Source organism: Molothrus aeneus, chromosome 5 (assembly GCF_037042795.1).
Source record: "Molothrus aeneus isolate 106 chromosome 5, BPBGC_Maene_1.0, whole genome shotgun sequence".
Classification (NCBI taxonomy): Eukaryota; Metazoa; Chordata; class Aves; order Passeriformes; family Icteridae; genus Molothrus; species Molothrus aeneus.
The window spans coordinates 69256639-69275509 of record NC_089650.1 but is presented as its reverse complement, the minus strand read 5'-3'; the positions used below and the strand labels follow the sequence as shown (position 1 = coordinate 69275509).

At 54.4% G+C, this 18871-nt stretch overlaps 1 protein-coding gene across 1 annotated transcript; it reads left to right on the top strand.

Annotated features, from left to right (window-relative positions):
- The first annotated feature begins 895 nt into the window (after positions 1-895).
- GDI2 (GDP dissociation inhibitor 2) lies at positions 896-17924 on the top strand. Its single transcript, XM_066551073.1, has 11 exons — positions 896-1061; positions 9174-9281; positions 9854-9953; positions 11801-11935; positions 13659-13857; positions 14131-14262; positions 14618-14717; positions 15294-15465; positions 16468-16612; positions 16791-16845; positions 16917-17924. The coding sequence occupies exons 1-11, from the start codon at positions 1017-1019 to the stop codon at positions 17070-17072; spliced, it is 1347 nt and encodes a 448-aa protein (XP_066407170.1). The 5' UTR covers positions 896-1016; the 3' UTR covers positions 17073-17924.
- Positions 17925-18871: the final 947 nt, after the last annotated feature.

The window sequence follows — 18871 nt, the reverse complement described above, 5'->3', positions numbered from 1 at the left end:
CCCTAAATTGAGGAACCCCTCATTTAAAGGCCCCGCTAAACTGACAACCCACCCTAATTAAGAACCTCCCTCAATTAAGGATGCTCCCCAAAGAACCCCCTAAATTGAGGACCTTTCCAATACTAAGGAACATCCCCAAACTGAGGATGCCCTTGAAATTAAGGATCCCCCAAACAGGGGACTCCCCCAAAAAAGAGAACCCCTTTCAATTGTATCCCCCACTAATGAGAGGTCCCCCAAAATTAAGACCCCTCCCCCAATAGAGGATCCTTCCCTAAATTGAGGAAAAAAACCCAAATTGAGGACCCCCTAAATGGAGGACCCCCCCTCAGACTGAGAACTTCCCCAAACTGATGAATACCCTAAATAAAGGACCCCCCCAGGTTAAGGAGCCCACCAGAACTGAGGACCCCCCCAAAATCTGGGTCTGTCCCCAAATAAAGAAACGCCCCCATAAATCGAGGGCCCTTCTCCAAGTGGAGGAAATTCCCTAAACTGAGGAATCCCCCAAATGGAGGATCCATGAAAATTGAGGACCACCCCCCATTGAAGGGCCCCCCTAAACTGAGACTTCCCCGAACTGAGGACTCTCCCAAATTGAGGGCTCCCTAAACTGAAGTCCCCCCCAAATTGGGAACCCCATAAATTAAGGAGCACCCCCAAATTTAGGACCCCCCCCCCCCCCCCCCAATATAAAGGCTCCCCCCCCCGCGCACACCGAGCCCATAGGGCGGCCATGGAACTGCGCATGCGCGCCGCGCCCCCACCACGGTGGCAGCGCCGCTCGCGCGCGCATCGCTCCCGCCCCTTGAGTGACGGCCCCGCCAGCCAATGGCGTGGCGTATCGGGCTGTGATTGGCAGGCACGTGGGCGGGGCGCAGGTGGCCCAGCCCCGCCCCTCCCGGCGCGGTCCCCTCACGGCGGCGGCTCCATTTTCTCGCGCTCCCGCGGCCCCCGCGTAGCGCCCGGTTCGCCTCAGCCCCGGCCGAGAGACCCCCGAGACACCGCGCGCCGCCATGAATGAGGAGTACGACGTGATCGTGCTGGGCACCGGCCTCACGGTGAGGAGCAGCCGCCGCCCGCTCGCGCCTCGGGCCTGCTGCGGGCGGCCGCCGCCCTGCCCTGCCCCGCCCCGCCGCCCCCCCTCCGCCATCCCCCGGCTCCTGCGGCTGACCCCCTTCCCCATGTCTCATCCCCCCCGGCGCCGCTGTCCTTTGCCCGTCTATCACCTGATCATCCCCCCCAGGCTGGGTTTGAGCCCCCCCCGCCTGGGGCGCTCGGGGCTTTATCCCCTCCCCCAGGGTGTGCGGTGCCCTTCCCAGTCTCTCACCTGATTCTCACCCCACTCGCCCCATTCAGGCCGTTTTCTTCAGCTGTCACCTGTCCATCGTAGCCCCCCCGCCTCTGTCTGGATTCTTCCCCCTGTCCCCATCTCCAGAATTCCCGGGGGTCTGGTGTATGTGACCCCCTGGGGGACCCCCTGGGTGCTTTCCCCTGTCATTAATTATCACAGCACCCCCTCGGCTGCAGTCCCACCCCCACCCTGGGTTCTTTCCCATTCATCTCCAGCCCAGCCTGGGATCCTCCCCCTCCGCCCCTCAACATTACCCCGGGGGTCTGGTGCGTGTGACCCCCCGGGGGACCCCTGGCTCGTTTCCCCATCGTTAATTCTCACAGCGCCCCCCAGCCCCAATCCCATCCCCACCCTGGATCCTTCTCCCCATCCCTAACTGCACCCCCGGGGGTGGGCTTTTTATATTATATATATATATATATTTATATATTTTATACCAGCTCCTCGTGTTTGGATACACCCCCGTCCCCGATCCCCGCCGTTCCCAGAGGGCCCCAGGAAATGCGGTTGTTTTGCGGAGGGAGGGCGTGGGGAGACTCGGACAGTAAAACGCCAACGGCATTTATTGCCTTTTATTTATTTTTTAAATTATTACCTTATTTTTTTCCATTCACGCATCTCTTCCCCCGCTCCCCCCCCCCGTACCACAACCCTAACGTGGCTGCAGGTCCGTGCAGGGTGGAGGCAGCCGTGGTTATCCCCCCCCTCTCCATCCCCATTCCCGCTCCGCCTTTGCAGCCTTCGGCTCCATCCAACCCTGACTGCAGCAGGAGGGGGATGGGAGGCTGGCGAGCCTGTCAAATTTCCCTTATTCCCCCCTCCAAAAAAAAAAAAGCCCCTTTCCTGCGATGTCGCTGCATCCCGGTGATCCCTGAGGAGAGCTGACAGCTGATGGGGGTGCGGCGGAGGGAGGGGGACGAGCCCTGGTGGGGCTTTGTCCTATTGTGGAGGATGCAGCCCGCGCCGCAGGCAGCCCTGGGGAAAAAAAAACCCAAAAAACACAAAACATGGCAGTGCCGCTGCCCGGGAGGTTTGCAGGAGGATTTCTGCCCGTTCCTGCATCCCCGGAGGCCGGGGGATGCCACGGGAGGGCGGACTGCAGGTTCCAAATGCGAGGAGGCATTGTTTGGAGAAGGGGGGAAGAAAATCCAATATGGTGGAAAGGTTTTCCTCCTTGTGCAACTGGCCTTTCCTGCTTTTGTTCCCTCCTGTTGGTGGAGAAAGGTGGCCTGACAAAGGGATCTCTTCGGGCTTGGCCCAGTGGGGTTCCCCCACTCCCCTGGCATGGAGATTAAATTGAAATCCAGGCGATTCCTCCCGTGCTTTGGGTGCTGCGATTGATGGGGCTGCTCACAGGGCCCCAGCGAAGGCACAGCTGGATTATCATGCCCCTCTTTGGGGTTTGGGGAGAAGGGTGACACACCTGCAATGTGGCACAAAGGAAGGTGTGAGCTGTGGGACACCCAACTGTCCCAGTTGCTTTCATTCCTTTCAAGGCTCTTCCTTTGAGGAGGAGGAATGGCTTAGGAGGAAAAGCTTCTTCCCTTTGATAGGGAAAGCTGGAGTCTGTCCTAAAGCCTGGCCCGGCTCAGCAAAGCAGGGAAAGGGACTTTTGGGGAGGTGAAATATAATGAGCTTGTAGTGAAGGGGCCTCCAGTAGATCGGAGCTCCATTAAAATGTTAATTTATGCTTTAGTGTGAGCGGGGTATCAAGTTGGTGAACGCAGGGCTTAATCTCAAACTGACAAATGCCAGTGTAAATTTGACAAAAGGCCTCTTGTGAAATCACTTTTAAGACAAGCTCCTGCTAATGAGCAGCGGTTCAGTTAAAAGGAATAAATTAGGGCCGTATTTTAAGGTGTGCTGACCGAACTCCAGAGCCTGGGAATATCCAGGAGCTCAGATTTTGCTTCTGGTGTGCTGGCTTTGCCTCTGAAATACCAATTAGGGTGGGACTTGGTCTTGTCTTGAGCAGCTCATGTGGAAAAGAATGGAAAGCAGAGGTGCTGGTGCAGCCATCCCAGAATTCCTGGTGTTGGCTCATTCCCATTGTGGCTGGAGAGTGGTGTCGGAGCAGAGCTGGATCAGGCTGGCCTGAAGGACTCTCCTGCTCTCACACTGAGGGTTGATCCTTTCTCACTGTGGTAGCAGTGAGAAAGGACCTGGTACCTGTGGTACCTGAGGAGAAGGAGCTGGAAACACATCCAGTTGTTCCTTTCCTTTTCCAAAGGAGCTGTCACGGAGGCTCTGGTGTGGTGTTTGCAACACCCTTTGCTTCAAGCTGCTGGAGCCCCATCAGGCCCCTGCTGTAGCTCTGAGGTTGTGTCCCTGCTGCTGATCTGGAGGGTTTTCTTTCTTTTTCCAAAGGGAAGGTTCAGTTGTTGGTTTAAAGAGGAAGAGTGAGCCGTTGGAGGCTCTGTGAAAGGGCACAAATGCAGCCATTGTAGTGGCCATTGCGGTTGGGTCCGTGGGGCCAGTGGTGCACGTGTGAATTCCACCGGGATGGATCTGCGAGTGCAACGTGAATGTTTCAGGTGTTAATCTCTTCCTCAGCAGCAATGAAGGACTGAAGGCAGCTTTAGGACTGGGATTACTGGCACTCAAACTATTTCAGCTTTTCCCTCCTGTGTGCTAATCAGAGACCCCATTGCAGTGCCAACTCACAGAGATGTGTCTTAGCCCTGTGGGGAAAAATAACCCTGAATTACTGCTGCTACAATCCCTCAGACCTGCACCAGCTGTAGTGAACTCCATGGCTCCTCCTGCTCCCTCCTGCCTGGAGCAGTGGGAAGTGAGAGAGCTGCAGGAGAGCTGGTAGATCTTCCAGCTGCCTCATTCCTGGTGCCAGTGGGTTTTCCAGGGTGCTGGAGCTTTAATAGCTTTAAGGTCCTTGTCTTAGGCTTTCTGTGTGCATCATGTGTGGCAGATTAGGGATCATCTCCCTGCAGCCCTACTGCACAGACTCGTTTTTGATCTGGTGCAGTGGGCACAGACTGGAGAGCTCCTCAGGGCTGTATTTTCACCCCTCTCTTTTCAGTTCACGGAATTCCCACCTCTCTGCTGTGGGAGCGGCTCGGTGCTTCCTCGCTGGGTTGTTTCGGAGTGGGACGTTGTGCCTGGTGTCAGGCTCTCTTATCTGCCCTCCCTGCTTCTACAAAGTTATTTTCCATGGATTTGGGGGATAATTAAACCCTCCAGTTGAGCCCCAGTAGGTGAATGCTCTGTTCCTGCTGAGGTTTCACTCTTTGCAGGCTGAGCTAAGCTTCTTACCTGCCAGCTGCCTCCCCATGTTAAAGCTCTTCCAATCCCCCACAAAGATACAGATTCACTTTCTGCAGGAGCACAGGAGCCACACTCATTGCTTCAGGATATATTTATTCATATAGGCCCAGGCTGTGTGGCCTAAAGAGCCTCAGAGTGCCTGTGAGGACCATGTGGGAGCGTCTGCTGCAGGGGACACCCAGCATTCCCAGTTGCTTTCATTCCTTTCAAGGCTCTTCCTTTGAGGAGGAAAAGCTTCTTCCTTTTACTAGGGAAAGCTGGAGTCTGTCTGTCCTTTGCATCACCCTCTGGTAGCTGAGGGGATTGTTGCAGTGCGGTGAGGAGTTGTCTTTGCAGGTGTAGGATGGGCAGGAGTTGTTCTTGCGGGTGTAGGATGAGCAGGAGTTGTTCTTGCGGGTGTAGGATGGGTCAGGAGTTGTTTTGGCAGGTGTAGGATGGGTCAGGAGTTGTTCTTGCGGGTGTAGGATGGGTCAGGAGTTGTTCTTGCGGGTGTAGGATGAGCAGGAGTTGTTTTGGCGGGTGTAGGAGGAGCAGGAGTTGTTTTTGCAGGTGTAGGATGAGCAGGAGTTGTTCTTGCGGGTGTAGGATGGGTCAGGAGTTGTCTTTGCAGGTGTAGGATGGGCAGGAGTTGTTCTTGCGGGTGTAGGATGGGTCAGGAGTTGTCTTTGCGGGTGTAGGATGAGCAGGAGTTGTTTTGGCAGGTGTAGCATGGGTCAGGAGTTGTTTTGCAGGTGTAGGATGGGTCAGGAGTTGTTTTTGCAGGTGTAGGATGGGTCAGGAGTTGTTTTGCAGGTGTAGGATGGGCAGGAGTTGTTTTGCAGGTGTAGGATGGGCAGGAGTTGTTTTGCAGGTGTAGGATGGGTCAGGAGTTGTTTTGGCGGGTGTAGGATGAGCAGGAGTTGATTTGGCGGGTGGAGGATGGGTCAGGAGTTGATTTTGCAGGTGTAGGATGGGGCAGGAGTTGTTTTGGCGGGTGTAGGATGGGTCAGGAGTTGATTTGGCGGGTGGAGGATGGGTCAGGAGTTGATTTTGCAGGTGTAGGATGGGGCAGGAGTTGTTTTGGCGGGTGTAGGATGGGTCAGGAGTTGATTTGGCGGGTGTAGGATGGGTCAGGAGTTGATTTGGCGGGTGGAGGATGGGTCAGGAGTTGATTTTGCAGGTGTAGGATGGGGCAGGAGTTGTTTTGGCGGGTGTAGGATGAGCAGGAGTTGTTTTGGCGGGTGTAGGATGGGTCAGGCAGTGAGAGCTGGAATTGCCTGTGTCTCTGCTCCAGGTGCCCCTGCCTAGGTTGGAGCAAGGATCTCCAGAGGGCCCAGCCCAGCCCAGCCCCTCTCTGTGGGCACAGCCCAGCCCCTCTCTGTGGGCACAGCCCTCCCTGCCTTTCGAAGAACGAGCCTGGCAGTGCCAGAGGCGCTCCCGAAGCCGCAGGGATTTTGCTCAGTGCCCAGTCTTCCCCTGGGCGCCGTCACAGGAGCGGCGCTGGCTCCGGTTTCCATCGGGCTGTCTGAGCCTTTCTGAGCTGCCGCCCCACTTGGAGAGGATCCACAGAAACCTCCCTCCTCCCCTCCATTCCTCAAGGCCTCTGCATGCACAGGGTCTGGCCGTGTCCTGCTCCTGCCCTCCAGGGCGGAGCTGATGGTCTTAAGCAAGCATGGAAACACCAATACCTCCAAGTCCCCCCTTACTTTTATTTCCACGCACTCCCAGTGGATGTGCTGTCCCCACATTGCCGCTGCTGGCTTCTCCCTGGTTCCCTGGCCATCTGCAGCAGCTCAGATCGTTCATTCAGCAGCACAATGAGCTCCTGGGAGCTCGGAACCTGAACTGGCCGAGGCAGAGCGTTGTAGTAGCAGCGTGACTGCAATTTGCATGGATTCTGTTGGATCTGGATCCCCGGAGCTCTCCCTGCTCTGTCCTGCTGCTGCTGTCAGCAGCTGCCCCCTGTTCCTGTTCGGTGGTGGCGACGTTTATAAACCAGCAGAAAATGCACAGATTTGAACTGTGACACTTCCCCTTTTTATTTGCACTCCAAACTGTCCCCAGCCCTCCCCTTATCAGCACAGGCCGTTTGTTTTCCTCGCTCCCTGACCCAGATGACAGCGTCACACATCAAGCGCTTCCCGGCCCCATGGCCGGCACTGCATCCAAAGGAATTGCTGAGCTGGGAGGATCAATCCATTGTGCAGCTTCATGGCCATCATGGCTGCACAGGGAAGTGGCTGAAAGGGCTGGGCAGGATTTCAGAGTGCTCACTGAGCCTCGGGTTAAACAGCAGTGTAATAGCTCCACCCCAGTCCCCACAGCTGTGTCCAATGGGTGTGAGTGGAGAGGAGCTTAAGGCCTCTTGTGTCTTCTGCTGGTGCCCAAACTCACTCCAAATTCACTGATTTGGGTTACCAGCATCCCTTGGAGTGAAGAAGGGATGCACACTCCCTCTTCTGGGAACACAGAGCGAGGAATGCTTTGAGGTTAAGTGGGTGACTGAAATCAGCTGACATCCAGATCAATGGATGTGGCTTGTGCAGCTTTTACTGGAGCTCCATCCCTCCTTTTGGTGCTTATTTAGTGGTGAAAGCCTGGTTGGCTTCCTTGTGGCTCGGCTCCAGCGTGGACACTTGCAGTCCTGTGCCACCATCTGGCCGAGCTGGTGAGCCAGGCTTCTGGGAGCTGTTCCAGGGATAAAGCACAGGCTAGAGCAAGGAGTCCAGCCACAGAGCTCTGTGAATGTGACTGCTTGGTGATGAGGCCCTTGGTGTGGCACTCCTGCCTTGGGTGTGGTTAATCATGAACGCTGGAGCCACTCTTACTCCTGTGGTTACTCAGCGGTGTAGGCTTTGAGTAATGGCTTCACACGGGGTTTGGTGCAGCCTGATGTTCTGGGAGGATCTCTGCTTGCTCCAGCCTGTGGGGAAAAAGGAGGGACCTTGCAGGATCCTTGGATGGATGGTACAGTGGAAGGAGCTTTTGTGGGAAGCACTGTGGCTCACTACTCACAGTCCACGTGGTGATCGTGAAGCCTTGTGGGCACTGTGCTGGAAACCTTCCATGACTTCAGGCCCTGAATTCAGAGCGTCCTTGCTGTGCGTGAGGCAGCTCCAGCTTTGCTCCTCAGGTCCTTGGCTGGATTTTGGTGGCATCCTGGTGGGTGACAGACTGGCCAGCACTGCCCTGCTGTCCCAACAGAGAAGGTTTTTCCAGTGCCACCTGGAAGCACCAGCACAGCAAATCCTCAGCCAGCGATCCCTGCACCTGCAGGTGTCTGACCTTAGAACAAAACAACCCCCGAGAGCTGCTGTGGCTGGGAGGTTGATTTTACAGCTTCCTTTACAGCGAGGATTGACTGGAGTCAGGATTTACACAAACAGTCCACAGTGGGAAACTCCTGGTGTTTGTGGTTTTCCTGCCTGACACCTGCACTGCTCAGTCGAGCTGGAAATGAACCTGGTGCGCTCCACGGGAGGGGGAAGCGCCACGGCAGGAGAGTCCTGCCTGAGGTGCTTGTGGAGTAAACAGGAAAGATCTCCTGGAGACACAGATCTGCAGGAGTCCTGGCAGATGTGCACTGCTGGCATCTCAGCAGCTGGCTGAGGGTTTCAGACTGAGTGAAAGCTTTGGGTGGAGAGGACCTTAAAAACCATCCTGCCGTGGCTGGGACACCTTCTCCTGGGCCAGGTGCTCCAAGCCCCCTCCAAGGAGCCCCACCCATCACGTGAGATGTGAGCAGGACCTACCAGAGAGATCCTGGTGATGAATGGGAGCTCAGCTGAGGCAGAGCAAGATCAGTAAAACCTCCAAGATAAGCTGTGCTAAGCACACAGACATTGAAGTTTTTGTTGAGCTCTTTGGCTGGGAAATGCCAGCGCCGGTGCAAAGTCGTGTTTTAATGGGGATTTAGCTGTGCAAGGGCTGAGCTGGTCCTGCAGCCTGGCTGTGCTCTGTGTGCTCTGCAGTCACACACAGCAGCTCATCTGCTGCTCCAGGGAGCCTCAGTGGGCACAGGGCAAGGAGAGCAAAGCTGAGCTGATGAAGCACCCAAATGCCTTCATTTATTCTTTATGCTGCTCTCTGAGAGAAGCTCTTGATTATCCTGAGTGTCCCAGTGTGGCAAATATTAATAATTGAAGTTCTGAGGAGACTGATTGAAGTCCAGGTAAGATTTCATTCTCCTACTGCCTCTCTGTGCACATCCTTACACTGACAACTGGTGCCTTAGAGGACACATTATCCTTTGGCTCCAGTGCATGGAATTCCCAAAAAATTCCTCTGGGAAGCCCTGATAGGTGGTGGTTGTGCAGGGATCCAACCTACACACAATCTCTGCCCCCTTGCTTGGCTTGCCCAGAGAAGATATTAAATTTATTAAGAGGTTAACCTGCCTCCAGGAGGTGCCTGAATTCTGGGATGAGGCAGCTGCTGTGCATGTTTGCAGGGGGCTGTGCAGCTGCAATGGAGCTGTCTGAACATGCTCTCAGGGAAGATGGCAAGGAGGAGGCTCCAGTGCAGCTGACCTGTCCCTTGCCCCCTTTCCTTCCTGCAGGAATGCATCCTCTCTGGGATTATGTCAGTGAATGGAAAGAAAGTCCTTCACATGGATCGGAACTCGTACTATGGAGGGGAAAGTGCTTCCATTACACCCCTGGAAGATGTAAGTGTGGAGAGACAGCCCTCCTTGTGTCCTTCCTGGCACACCAAGGGGATTTATTCCCACTTAGCCTTGGGTGGCTTCACATGAACCACTCTGAGGGTTTCGATGGGTATGGAAGGTTTATGGCGCTTCCTCAGCAGGTAACAGTGGGGGAAATGCCACTGTGGGGTGTTTGGAGTTGGTGGGTTGTGCTTGTTTCCTGTAATTCCCAGTTGGAATCTGAGCAAATCGAGCACGGAGCGTTCCAGAGCCGTTACAGCTGGGTGTTAAAACTCTTCAGCTAAATTGTAAACTGGACTGAGAAATGCCATGTTACACAGTCCATCAGGTTCATAAATTCCCAAAGCCTGGAGGAGCAGAATTACACTGCCTGCTTCTTCCTGTAACAATTCACTGGATGTGTCTGTGTGTTCCCAACTCAGCTTGGAGCTCAAACTGCAGCCAGAAGCTGGCTCTGAAGAGCTTGTGTTCAGCCCAGAGCTGTGGGCGTGGAAAGTGTGTCCATGTGTGGGAGAAATGACACCCAGACAGATTTCCTGGGCTATAATAAGTTCTGTGTTCTCTCTCCAAAGCTCTACAAAAGGTTTAATCTCCCTGGAACTCCACCAGAATCTATGGGGCGGGGAAGAGACTGGAACGTGGACCTCATTCCTAAATTCCTTATGGCTAATGGTGAGTGACCCTGAGCTCCCAGGTATTCATTCCTTGGCTGCTGCTGGGTGCTGGAATAGCACAGGCACTGTCAGTCCCAGTAATCCTTATCCTGGAATCCCTGTGCTGGACTGGGCTGGAGCAAACCCTGCCAGTGCAGTGGCTCCCAGTGCAGGGCCAGCTCCCTTCGCCTAAAACCGAGCCCTGGCTGCTGGAATCTCATCCTGGAGCACCAGAGAGGGAGGGATGGATGGATGGATGGATGGATGGATGGATGGATGGATGGATGGATGGATGGATGGATGGATGGATGGATGATGATGGATGATGATTGATGGATGATGATTGATGGATGAGGGATGGATGGATGGATGATGATTGATGGATGGATGATGGATGGATGATGATGGATGATGAGGGATGGATGGATGGATGATGGATGGATGATGATTGATGGATGGATGGATGATGGATGGATGATGGATGGATGATGGATGGATGATGGATGGATGGATGGATGGATGATGGATGGATGATGGATGATGGATGGATGATGGATGGATGATGGATGATGGATGATGGATGGATGATGGATGGATGCATGGATGATGGATGGATGGATGGATGATGGATGGATGGATGATGGATGATGGATGATGGATGGATGGATGATGGATGGATGATGGATGGATGCATGGATGATGGATGGATGGATGATGGATGGATGGATGATGGATGGATGGATGATGGATGATGATGATGGATGGATGGATGGATGGATGGATGATGGATGGAGGGATGGATGATGGATGGATGGATGGATGGATGGATGGATGATGGATGATGATGATGGATGGATGGATGGATGGATGGATGGATGATGGATGGAGGGATGGATGATGGATGGATGGGTGGATGGATGGATGATGGATGGATGATGGATGGATGATGGATGGATGGATGGATGATGGATGGATGGATGGATGGATGATGGATGGATGATGGATGGATGATGGATGGATGGATGGATGGATGGATGATGGATGGATGATGGATGGATGATGGATGGATGATGGATGGATGGATGATGGATGGATGATGGATGGATGATGGATGGATGGATGATGGATGGATGATGGATGGATGATGGATGGATGATGGATGGATGATGATTGATGGATGAGGGATGGATGGATGATGGATGGATGATGGATGGATGGATGATGGATGGATGATGGATGGATGGATGATGGATGGATGATGGATGGATGATGGATGGATGATGATTGATGGATGATGATTGATGGATGATGGATGGATGATGATGGATGGATGGATGATGGATGATGATGGATGATGGATGGATGATGGATGGATGATGATTGATGGATGGATGGATGATGATGGATGATGATGGATGGATGGATGATGGATGGATGATGATGGATGGATGGATGATGATTGATGGATGATGGATGGATGATGATGGATGGATGGATGATGGATGATGATGGTTGATGGATGATGATGGATGGATGATGATGGATGATGATGGTTGATGGATGATGATGGATGATGATGGATGGATGATTGATGGATGATTGATGGATGATGGATGGATGATGGATGGATGATGGATGATGGATGGATGATGGATGATGATTGATGGATTGATGGATGATGGATGATGATGGATGGGGCAGTGCCTGGCTCAGGGCTGTTGCCGTGGAAGAACTGATCGATGCCAGCCAGGGCTTGGGTGCTTTATTCCCAGCCCATCTGCAGCCTGCAGTGGGAACCGAGCACGGGGAAGGGTTTGTTGCTGTGGGAGCTGCTGTGTCTGTGTGTGACTGTGCCAACCCTTGCAGGTCAGTTGGTAAAGATGCTGCTCTACACAGAAGTCACTCGTTACTTGGACTTCAAGGTGATCGAGGGCAGCTTCGTCTACAAGGGAGGAAAGATCTACAAAGTTCCTTCCACTGAGGCAGAAGCTTTGGCCTCCAGTGAGTAGCTGCACCTTTTCTGTTCCCTCTGAATGCCCTAAACAGAGGCAAACCCATCCCTTGGGATATTCTTGGTGCTCCTCATGCGTTAAGGAGTATCCTCAGGGTTCTCCTGCACCTCTTTCTCTTCAAACACCCCTTGCTGTGAGCCTTGGGTTTGCTGAGCCCTGTTTTCTTGGAGCTTCCAAGCTGCCTGTTCAGTGAGACTCTGCTGAGAGCCTGGCAGTGCTTTCCTTCCTCAGGAGGTTCCATCTGGGGCTCATCTCCCAGCTCTGCCATAAATATTTGATGTCATGTCCTCGTTGGAATTGTGTGTGTGAAAAACATTGCAGGCAAATTGGAATGACTAATTCTGACCTGTGGCACCTCAAACCTTAATTGTTGCCTACTTAGATTTCACTGCTCAAATAAAGCTAATAACAGTGTGGTGAAATCCATTAGGATCTAGAGGGCATTCCATGAGCCCCAGACGTGGGCTGTGTTCAGCAGCACCTCTGAAACATCTTCTGCTAAAGTGACTCCTGCAGTGAAGGCCCCCAGTGTGTAGGTCTGAGCCTTCCTCATGGCAGATGTTCCTGTGTGCTGAAGGGATCTGCAAGTCCTTCTTCTGGCCACGTCTCCTGTGTCTCCTCCTCCTCCAGGACACTCATCCTGGCACAAGTGGAGGTGCTGCCTCTGCCCTCACGTTTCCAGTCTTGCTTCTGCAATTTGTGGAGAATTCAGGTGCAGAAATGGTGCCTTGTCCAGCCTCCTGTTTGGGGTTTGAGGGACAGGACAAAGGGCAATGGCCTTAGGCTGAAGGAGGGCAGGGTTAGACACGATCTTGGGAAGGAATTCCTGATTGGGAGGGTGGGCAGGAGCTGGGATGGAATTCCCAGAGCGGCTGTGGCTGCCCCTGGATGGATCCCTGCAGCATCCAAGGCCAGGCTGGACACTGGGGCTTGGAGCAGCCTGGGACAGGGGGAGGTGTCCCTGCCATAAGGTGGAACTAAGGCCCTTTAAGGTCCCTTCCAACCCAAACCATTCCTTGTTTGAACACTCAGGGGTTCTTGCCCACTGCTGATAATGGGAAAGCCACAAAGTCACTGAGGATCTGGGTTCTGCCAAACCCCTGGTTCTGCTGAATTCTCACAAACCCCTGGTTCTGCTGAATTCTCACAAACCCCTGGTTCTGAGTTCTGCCAAACCCCTGGTTCTGCTGAATTCTCACAAACCCCTGGTTCTGAGTTCTGCCAAACCCCTGGTTCTGCTGAACTCTCACAAACCCCTGGTTCTGCTGAATTCTCACAAACCCCTGGTTCTGAATTCTCACAAACCGTGGTTCTGCTGAATTCTGCCAACCCCTGGTTCTGCTGAATTCTCCCAAGCCCTGGTTCTGAGCTCTCCCAAGCCCTGGTTCTGAGCTCTCCCAGGCCCTGGTTCTGAGCTCTCCCAGGCCCTGGTTCTGAGCTCTCCCAGGCCCTGGTTCTGAGCTCTCCCAAGCCCTGGTTCTGAGCTCTCCCAGGCCCTGGTTCTGAGCTCTCCCAAGCCCTGGTTCTGAGCTCTCCCAAACCCTGGTTCTGAGCTCTCCCAGGCCCTGGTTCTGAGCTCTCCCAAACCCTGGTTCTGAGCTCTCCCAGGCCCTGGTTCTGAGCTCTCCCAAGCCCTGGTTCTGAGCTCTCCCAAGCCCTGGTTCTGAGCTCTCCCAAGCCCTGGTTCTGAGCTCTCCCAACCCCTGGTTCAGGTTTGATGGGTCTGTTTGAGAAGCGCCGCTTCAGGAAGTTCCTGGTGTACGTGGCCAACTTTGACGAGAACGACCCGCGGACCTTCGAGGGCGTGGACCCCAAGAAAACCACCATGAGGGATGTGTACAAGAAGTTTGACCTGGGCCAGGATGTCATTGACTTCACAGGCCATGCCCTTGCTCTCTACAGGACTGATGAGTAAGTGGGGGGGTTCAGTTGCTCCCCCAAATCCCAGGCAGGGTTTGGGGTTATGATGGGATTGATTTTTGTTATTTTGAACTTGGAGGGGTCCTGGGTAAAACTTGTGGCACCACCAAATGCTCCTTAAAGGGACCTGCCAGGGAAGCACTGCCAGGAGCAGCTGGAGGGTGGGGAAGGAAACGTCCTGGGAAGTCAGTGTTGTGCTCTCTGGGGTGCTGTGCTGGAAGTGCTGGTTTGGGAACATCCCAAATGGTGTCACTGTCCTTCCAGCTATCTAGATCAACCCTGCCAAGAGACAATCAACAGGATCAAGCTGTACAGCGAGTCACTGGCTCGGTACGGGAAGAGCCCCTACCTGTACCCCCTCTATGGCCTCGGAGAGCTGCCCCAGGGCTTTGCAAGGTGAGCTTCACTTGGTTTCACTCTGGCTTTCACTCTGGCTTCCCTCCAGTGGGGTGTGCACTGGAGTTGGGTGTGTGGAGTCACTGCTTGAGCTTCCAGAATGTGATGCTGCACTAAATACTGTGGTCCTTAATGGTTCTTGCACTTAATTAAGAGGTGGTTCCTCCACGTGAGGTTCTTTCTTTGTGGGCTTGTTCCCCTCTGGATTTGCTGAGAGATGCTGTTGGCAGAGTGTTTATGCCTTGTGTTTGTTTGAGCAGAGGGTTTTGAGGAGGGCTTTATCCAAGGGGAGCAGACCCTGCAAGGGCTGTTGAGCTCCAGCCCTGGAGGTGCTGAAGGGATTTTCCTGTTGCAGGCTCAGTGCAATCTATGGAGGCACCTACATGCTCAACAAGCCCATCGAGGAGATCGTCATAGAGAACGGCAAAGTGGTCGGGGTCAAGTCTGAGGGAGAGGTATGGACCCTGCCCACCTTCCCTGCTCCCCTCCCCACCTGCCCCTCAGAACCCACATCTTTTGGGTTTGAGCACAACAAACACACACAAAACCCTTTCTTTTTAAGCCCAAGGGCCAACGTGCTGGGCTGGGGCTCTTGTCACAATGTCCTGATGGGCAGAGTCTGATGGGCATCCCTGCTCCAGGAGTTGGGATGAAGTCCCCATGGGCTGGCAGGGAGTAATTCGGGGAGGGAGCTGCTCCTCGTGTCCAGCTCTGCCCTTGGCACTCCCAGCTGCTCTGACAGCTGGCACGTGGCCTTTGTGCAGCCTCCCCAGCACCTGGCTGGACAGAGCTGGGAGCGCTGCCAGCCTGGGAGCGCTGAGTGGGCACCGATGGGACACTGAGCACTTGCTGGTGGGATAACGCGTCCCTTGGGGTGGGAATGACGAGTCCTGGCCAGGAACAGAGGTGACAATCCATGCCAGAGACCAGAGTGTGTGCAGCCTGGAGGCCTCAGATTGATAAACTGTGAATTATGACTGGAGGAACCGTTTCTGACGTGAGCTGGGCGATGTCTCCACGTTGGTGCTCAGGTGGCTCGCTGCAAACAGCTCATCTGCGACCCCAGCTACGTGTCAGACCGCGTCACCAAGGTGGGCCAGGTGATCCGGGTCATCTGCATCCTCAGCCACCCCATCAAGAACACAAACGATGCCAACTCGTGCCAGATCATCATTCCACAGAACCAGGTCAACCGGAAATCAGGTGTGTGCAGGGCGGGTGGGCTGGGGTCACACCGGGACAGGGACAGGGACAGCTCCTGCCCTGCCCCAGGGGCTGCCAGGGCCCAGCAGGGCTGAGCTGCACTTAGGGGACGGAGGTGGGATGAGCCTGTGGTTGGGAAACTGGTGAGGAACCTGCGGCAGGAAATGCCCCAGACTGGGAGAGGTGGGGGAGGGCTGAGGGGAGGGGCTGTTGGCACGGAACAGAGCACTGGGAATCCCACCAGATTTGGGGAAACTGAATTTTGGGGATCTCCCATGTCCAGGCTGCTCAAGCAGGAGATGGGAGCATGTAGGGCAAGGATGGGACTCACTGCAGGTTCTCCAAACCATCCAGGGGCTGCCAGGTGTCAGGGCAGTGGGAAGAGATGTGGGCCGGGTTTTGGGATGGGGCTGGAGGAGGTTTTGGGATGAGGTTGGAGAAGGTTTTGGGATGAGGCTGGAGAAGGTTTTGGGCTGCAGCTGAGGAAGTTTTGGGCTCTAGCTGGAGGGGGTTTTGGGATGAGGCTGGAGAAGGTTTTGGGCTGTAGCTGGAGGAGGTTTTGGGCTGTAGCTGGAGGAGGTTTTGGGCTGTAGCTGGAGGAGGTTTTGGGCTGTAGCTGGAGGAGGTTTTGGGCTGAGGCTGAGGAGGTTTTGGGATGAGGCCGGAAGAGGTTTTTGGGCTGAGGCTGGAGGAGGTTTTGGGATGAGGCTGGAGAAGGTTTTGGGATGAGGCTGAGGAGGTTTTGGGCTGCAGCTGGAGGAGGTTTTGGGATGAGGCTGGAGGGGGTTTTGGGCTGAGCCTGGAGGGGGTTTTGGGCTGAGCCTGGAGGGGGTTTTGGGCTGAGGCTGGAGGGGGTTTTGGGCTGAGGCTGGAGGAGGTTTTGGGATGAGGCTGGAGGGGGTTTTGGGCTGAGCCTGGAGGAGGTTTTGGGCTGAGGCTGGAGGGGGTTTTGGGCTGAGGCTGGAGGAGGTTTTGGGCTGCAGCTGTGCCCTGTCCCCCCAGATATCTACGTGTGCATGATCTCCTCTGCCCACAACGTGGCGGCGCAGGGCAAGTACATCGCCATCGCCAGCACCACCGTGGAGACCGCGGACCCGGAGAAGGAGATCAAGCCGGCCTTGGACCTCCTGGAGCCCATTGAGCAGAAGTGAGTCCTCAGCCAGCCCCTGTCCCCTCTGCTGGGACACTGGAGGCTTCCGAGAGCTGTTGAGGCCGAGCGTGCTCAGCACCTCGAGCGCTGCCCTCGCACCCAACCTCTCCTGCTCTGAGCCCGTCCTTTTTCCAAAGCAACCCAAACCAAGCCAGGGCTTTTGTCCGTTCTGCAGGTTTGTGAGCATCAGTGACCTGTTTGCACCCACCGACCCGGGAACCGAGAGCCAGGTGAGTGAGGGCTGAGCCGGGCTGGGGGGCACGGGCTCCAGCTCGGGCTCCAACGCTGCTTCTGCTTCCAGATCTTCATCTCGCGCACCTACGACGCCACCACCCACTTCGAGACGACGTGCGACGACATCAAAGATATTTACAAGAGGATGATGGGATCAGAGTTCGACTTCGAGGAGATGAAACGCAAGAAGAACGACATCTACGGGGAGGAGGAGCAGCAGTAATGAGAGTCTCTAATTAGGAGAAGTTTAAATCAGCTAATATGAATATATAAGGAACTTAATGAACACTGTACGAAATTCAATATTGTAAGGCCTGCTTTTGTAATCCCATCTCTGAGAGATTGAAGAGTACTGCACTGGTAATGTTCCCTTTTTGGATATCATGTGTTAATTATTTCATTCTAGTAGGGCTGCTGTCCAGAATCTGGCAAATTCCTGACTGATATTCCTGACTAACCTCGTAAGCGAAAGGCAGACTGAACTTACTATTATTATTATTATTATTATTTTTGCAGACGTAGACGTGGGTGCAGATTTGAAATAACTCATTGACAGCTGTGTCTTACCTTGTCTTTTTAATCATTTGTAAAACATCCTTCACAATCCTGTGCTTCTGGTGAGCTCGTAGATGTGACGCTGATGTCACTCAAACCTGATATCAAGGAAAATAGAAACTGAGCACTCCGTTATTGTGGACAGCATCCCTAAAAGTCTCTCCCATCAATCTTAACTCTGTGGCAAAGTTGTATCATGGACAAAGCCCACACCTATTGTAGCAGCAAATGTTGGCTTCGTTCTGGGCACAGAACTTAACCTCCACTTAAGCTTCTAAACCCGTTTACATCGGTTGGGACACAGCTGTGCCTCAGGCTCCTTTGTGTTTTAATCTTAATAAAATTGAGAGAACAAATTACAGAGCAGGCAAGATGTGGAAGTATTTTCTGTCCCCTGGTGGCTTCTCAGATGGACCAAACGGCGCTGCGGTATCGGCATGACAGAGCCTGTGCTTCTCGTGTCTCCTGAAGGCTCCAAATGATTTCTGTACTGCGAAGTAAAGCCAAATTCTGGAAACCACTCCTGGCCTCTGGTCTGATTCACTTCAGTTCCGGGAGCAGCAGCTCCAGGCTGAGATCCTGCAGCAGCTCTGCCCGCTCGGGCTGAGACGGGAGCGTTTCCTGCAGAAGGCATTTCCTGGTTCCGTGCTGCTTTCCAGGCTGTGCTGCTCTGGCTGCCTTTGGCGGGGCAGCTGTGGCTCAGGCTGTGCCCTGGCACAGTCCCTGTTCCTGCAGCAGCCACCCAGTGCCACAGCTGGAAACAGCAGCAGCAATCAGTAATCCCCGTTCAGCTGCTCTCCGTCCCCAACACGAGCTGCTCAATCCAGGGTGATCCTTCCCCATTCCCTGGCTGCCACAGCCGTGCCAAGTGCCAGGAGAACCCAGGGAAAGCCTCGGAGCAGCTCTCCAGGGTGCCACGGGCCTCCCCTGGCACCGTTCCCACACAGGAACTGGGCTTTGATCCTATCGCGGTCCCAAGGCTGAGCTGAGCCTGCCTGGGGCTTCCCCTCTCCTTCCTCCCAGACGGGGCCCTGGCACTTCCTCCTCCCCAGCTGCCACTGGCAGGAGCAATTCCCTTTGTGCCACTGGCAGGAGCAGTTCCTGAGGTGCCACTAGCTGGAGCAATTCCCTTTGTGCCACTGGCCGGAGCAATTCCCTTTGTGCCACTGGCAGGAGCAATTCCCTTTGTGCCACTGGCAGGAGCAATTCCCGAGGTGCCACTGGCAGGAGCAATTCCCCAGGTGCCACTGGCAGGAGCAATTCCCTTTGTGCCACTGGCAGGAGCAATTCCCTTTGTGCCACTGGCAGGAGCAATTCCCCAGGTGCCACTGGCAGGAGCAATTCCCCAGGTGCCACTGGCAGGAGCAATTCCCGAGGTGCCACTGGCAGGAGCAATTCCCTTTGTGCCACTGGCAGGAGCAATTCCCTTTGTGCCACTGGCAGGAGCGATTCCTGAGGTGCCACTGG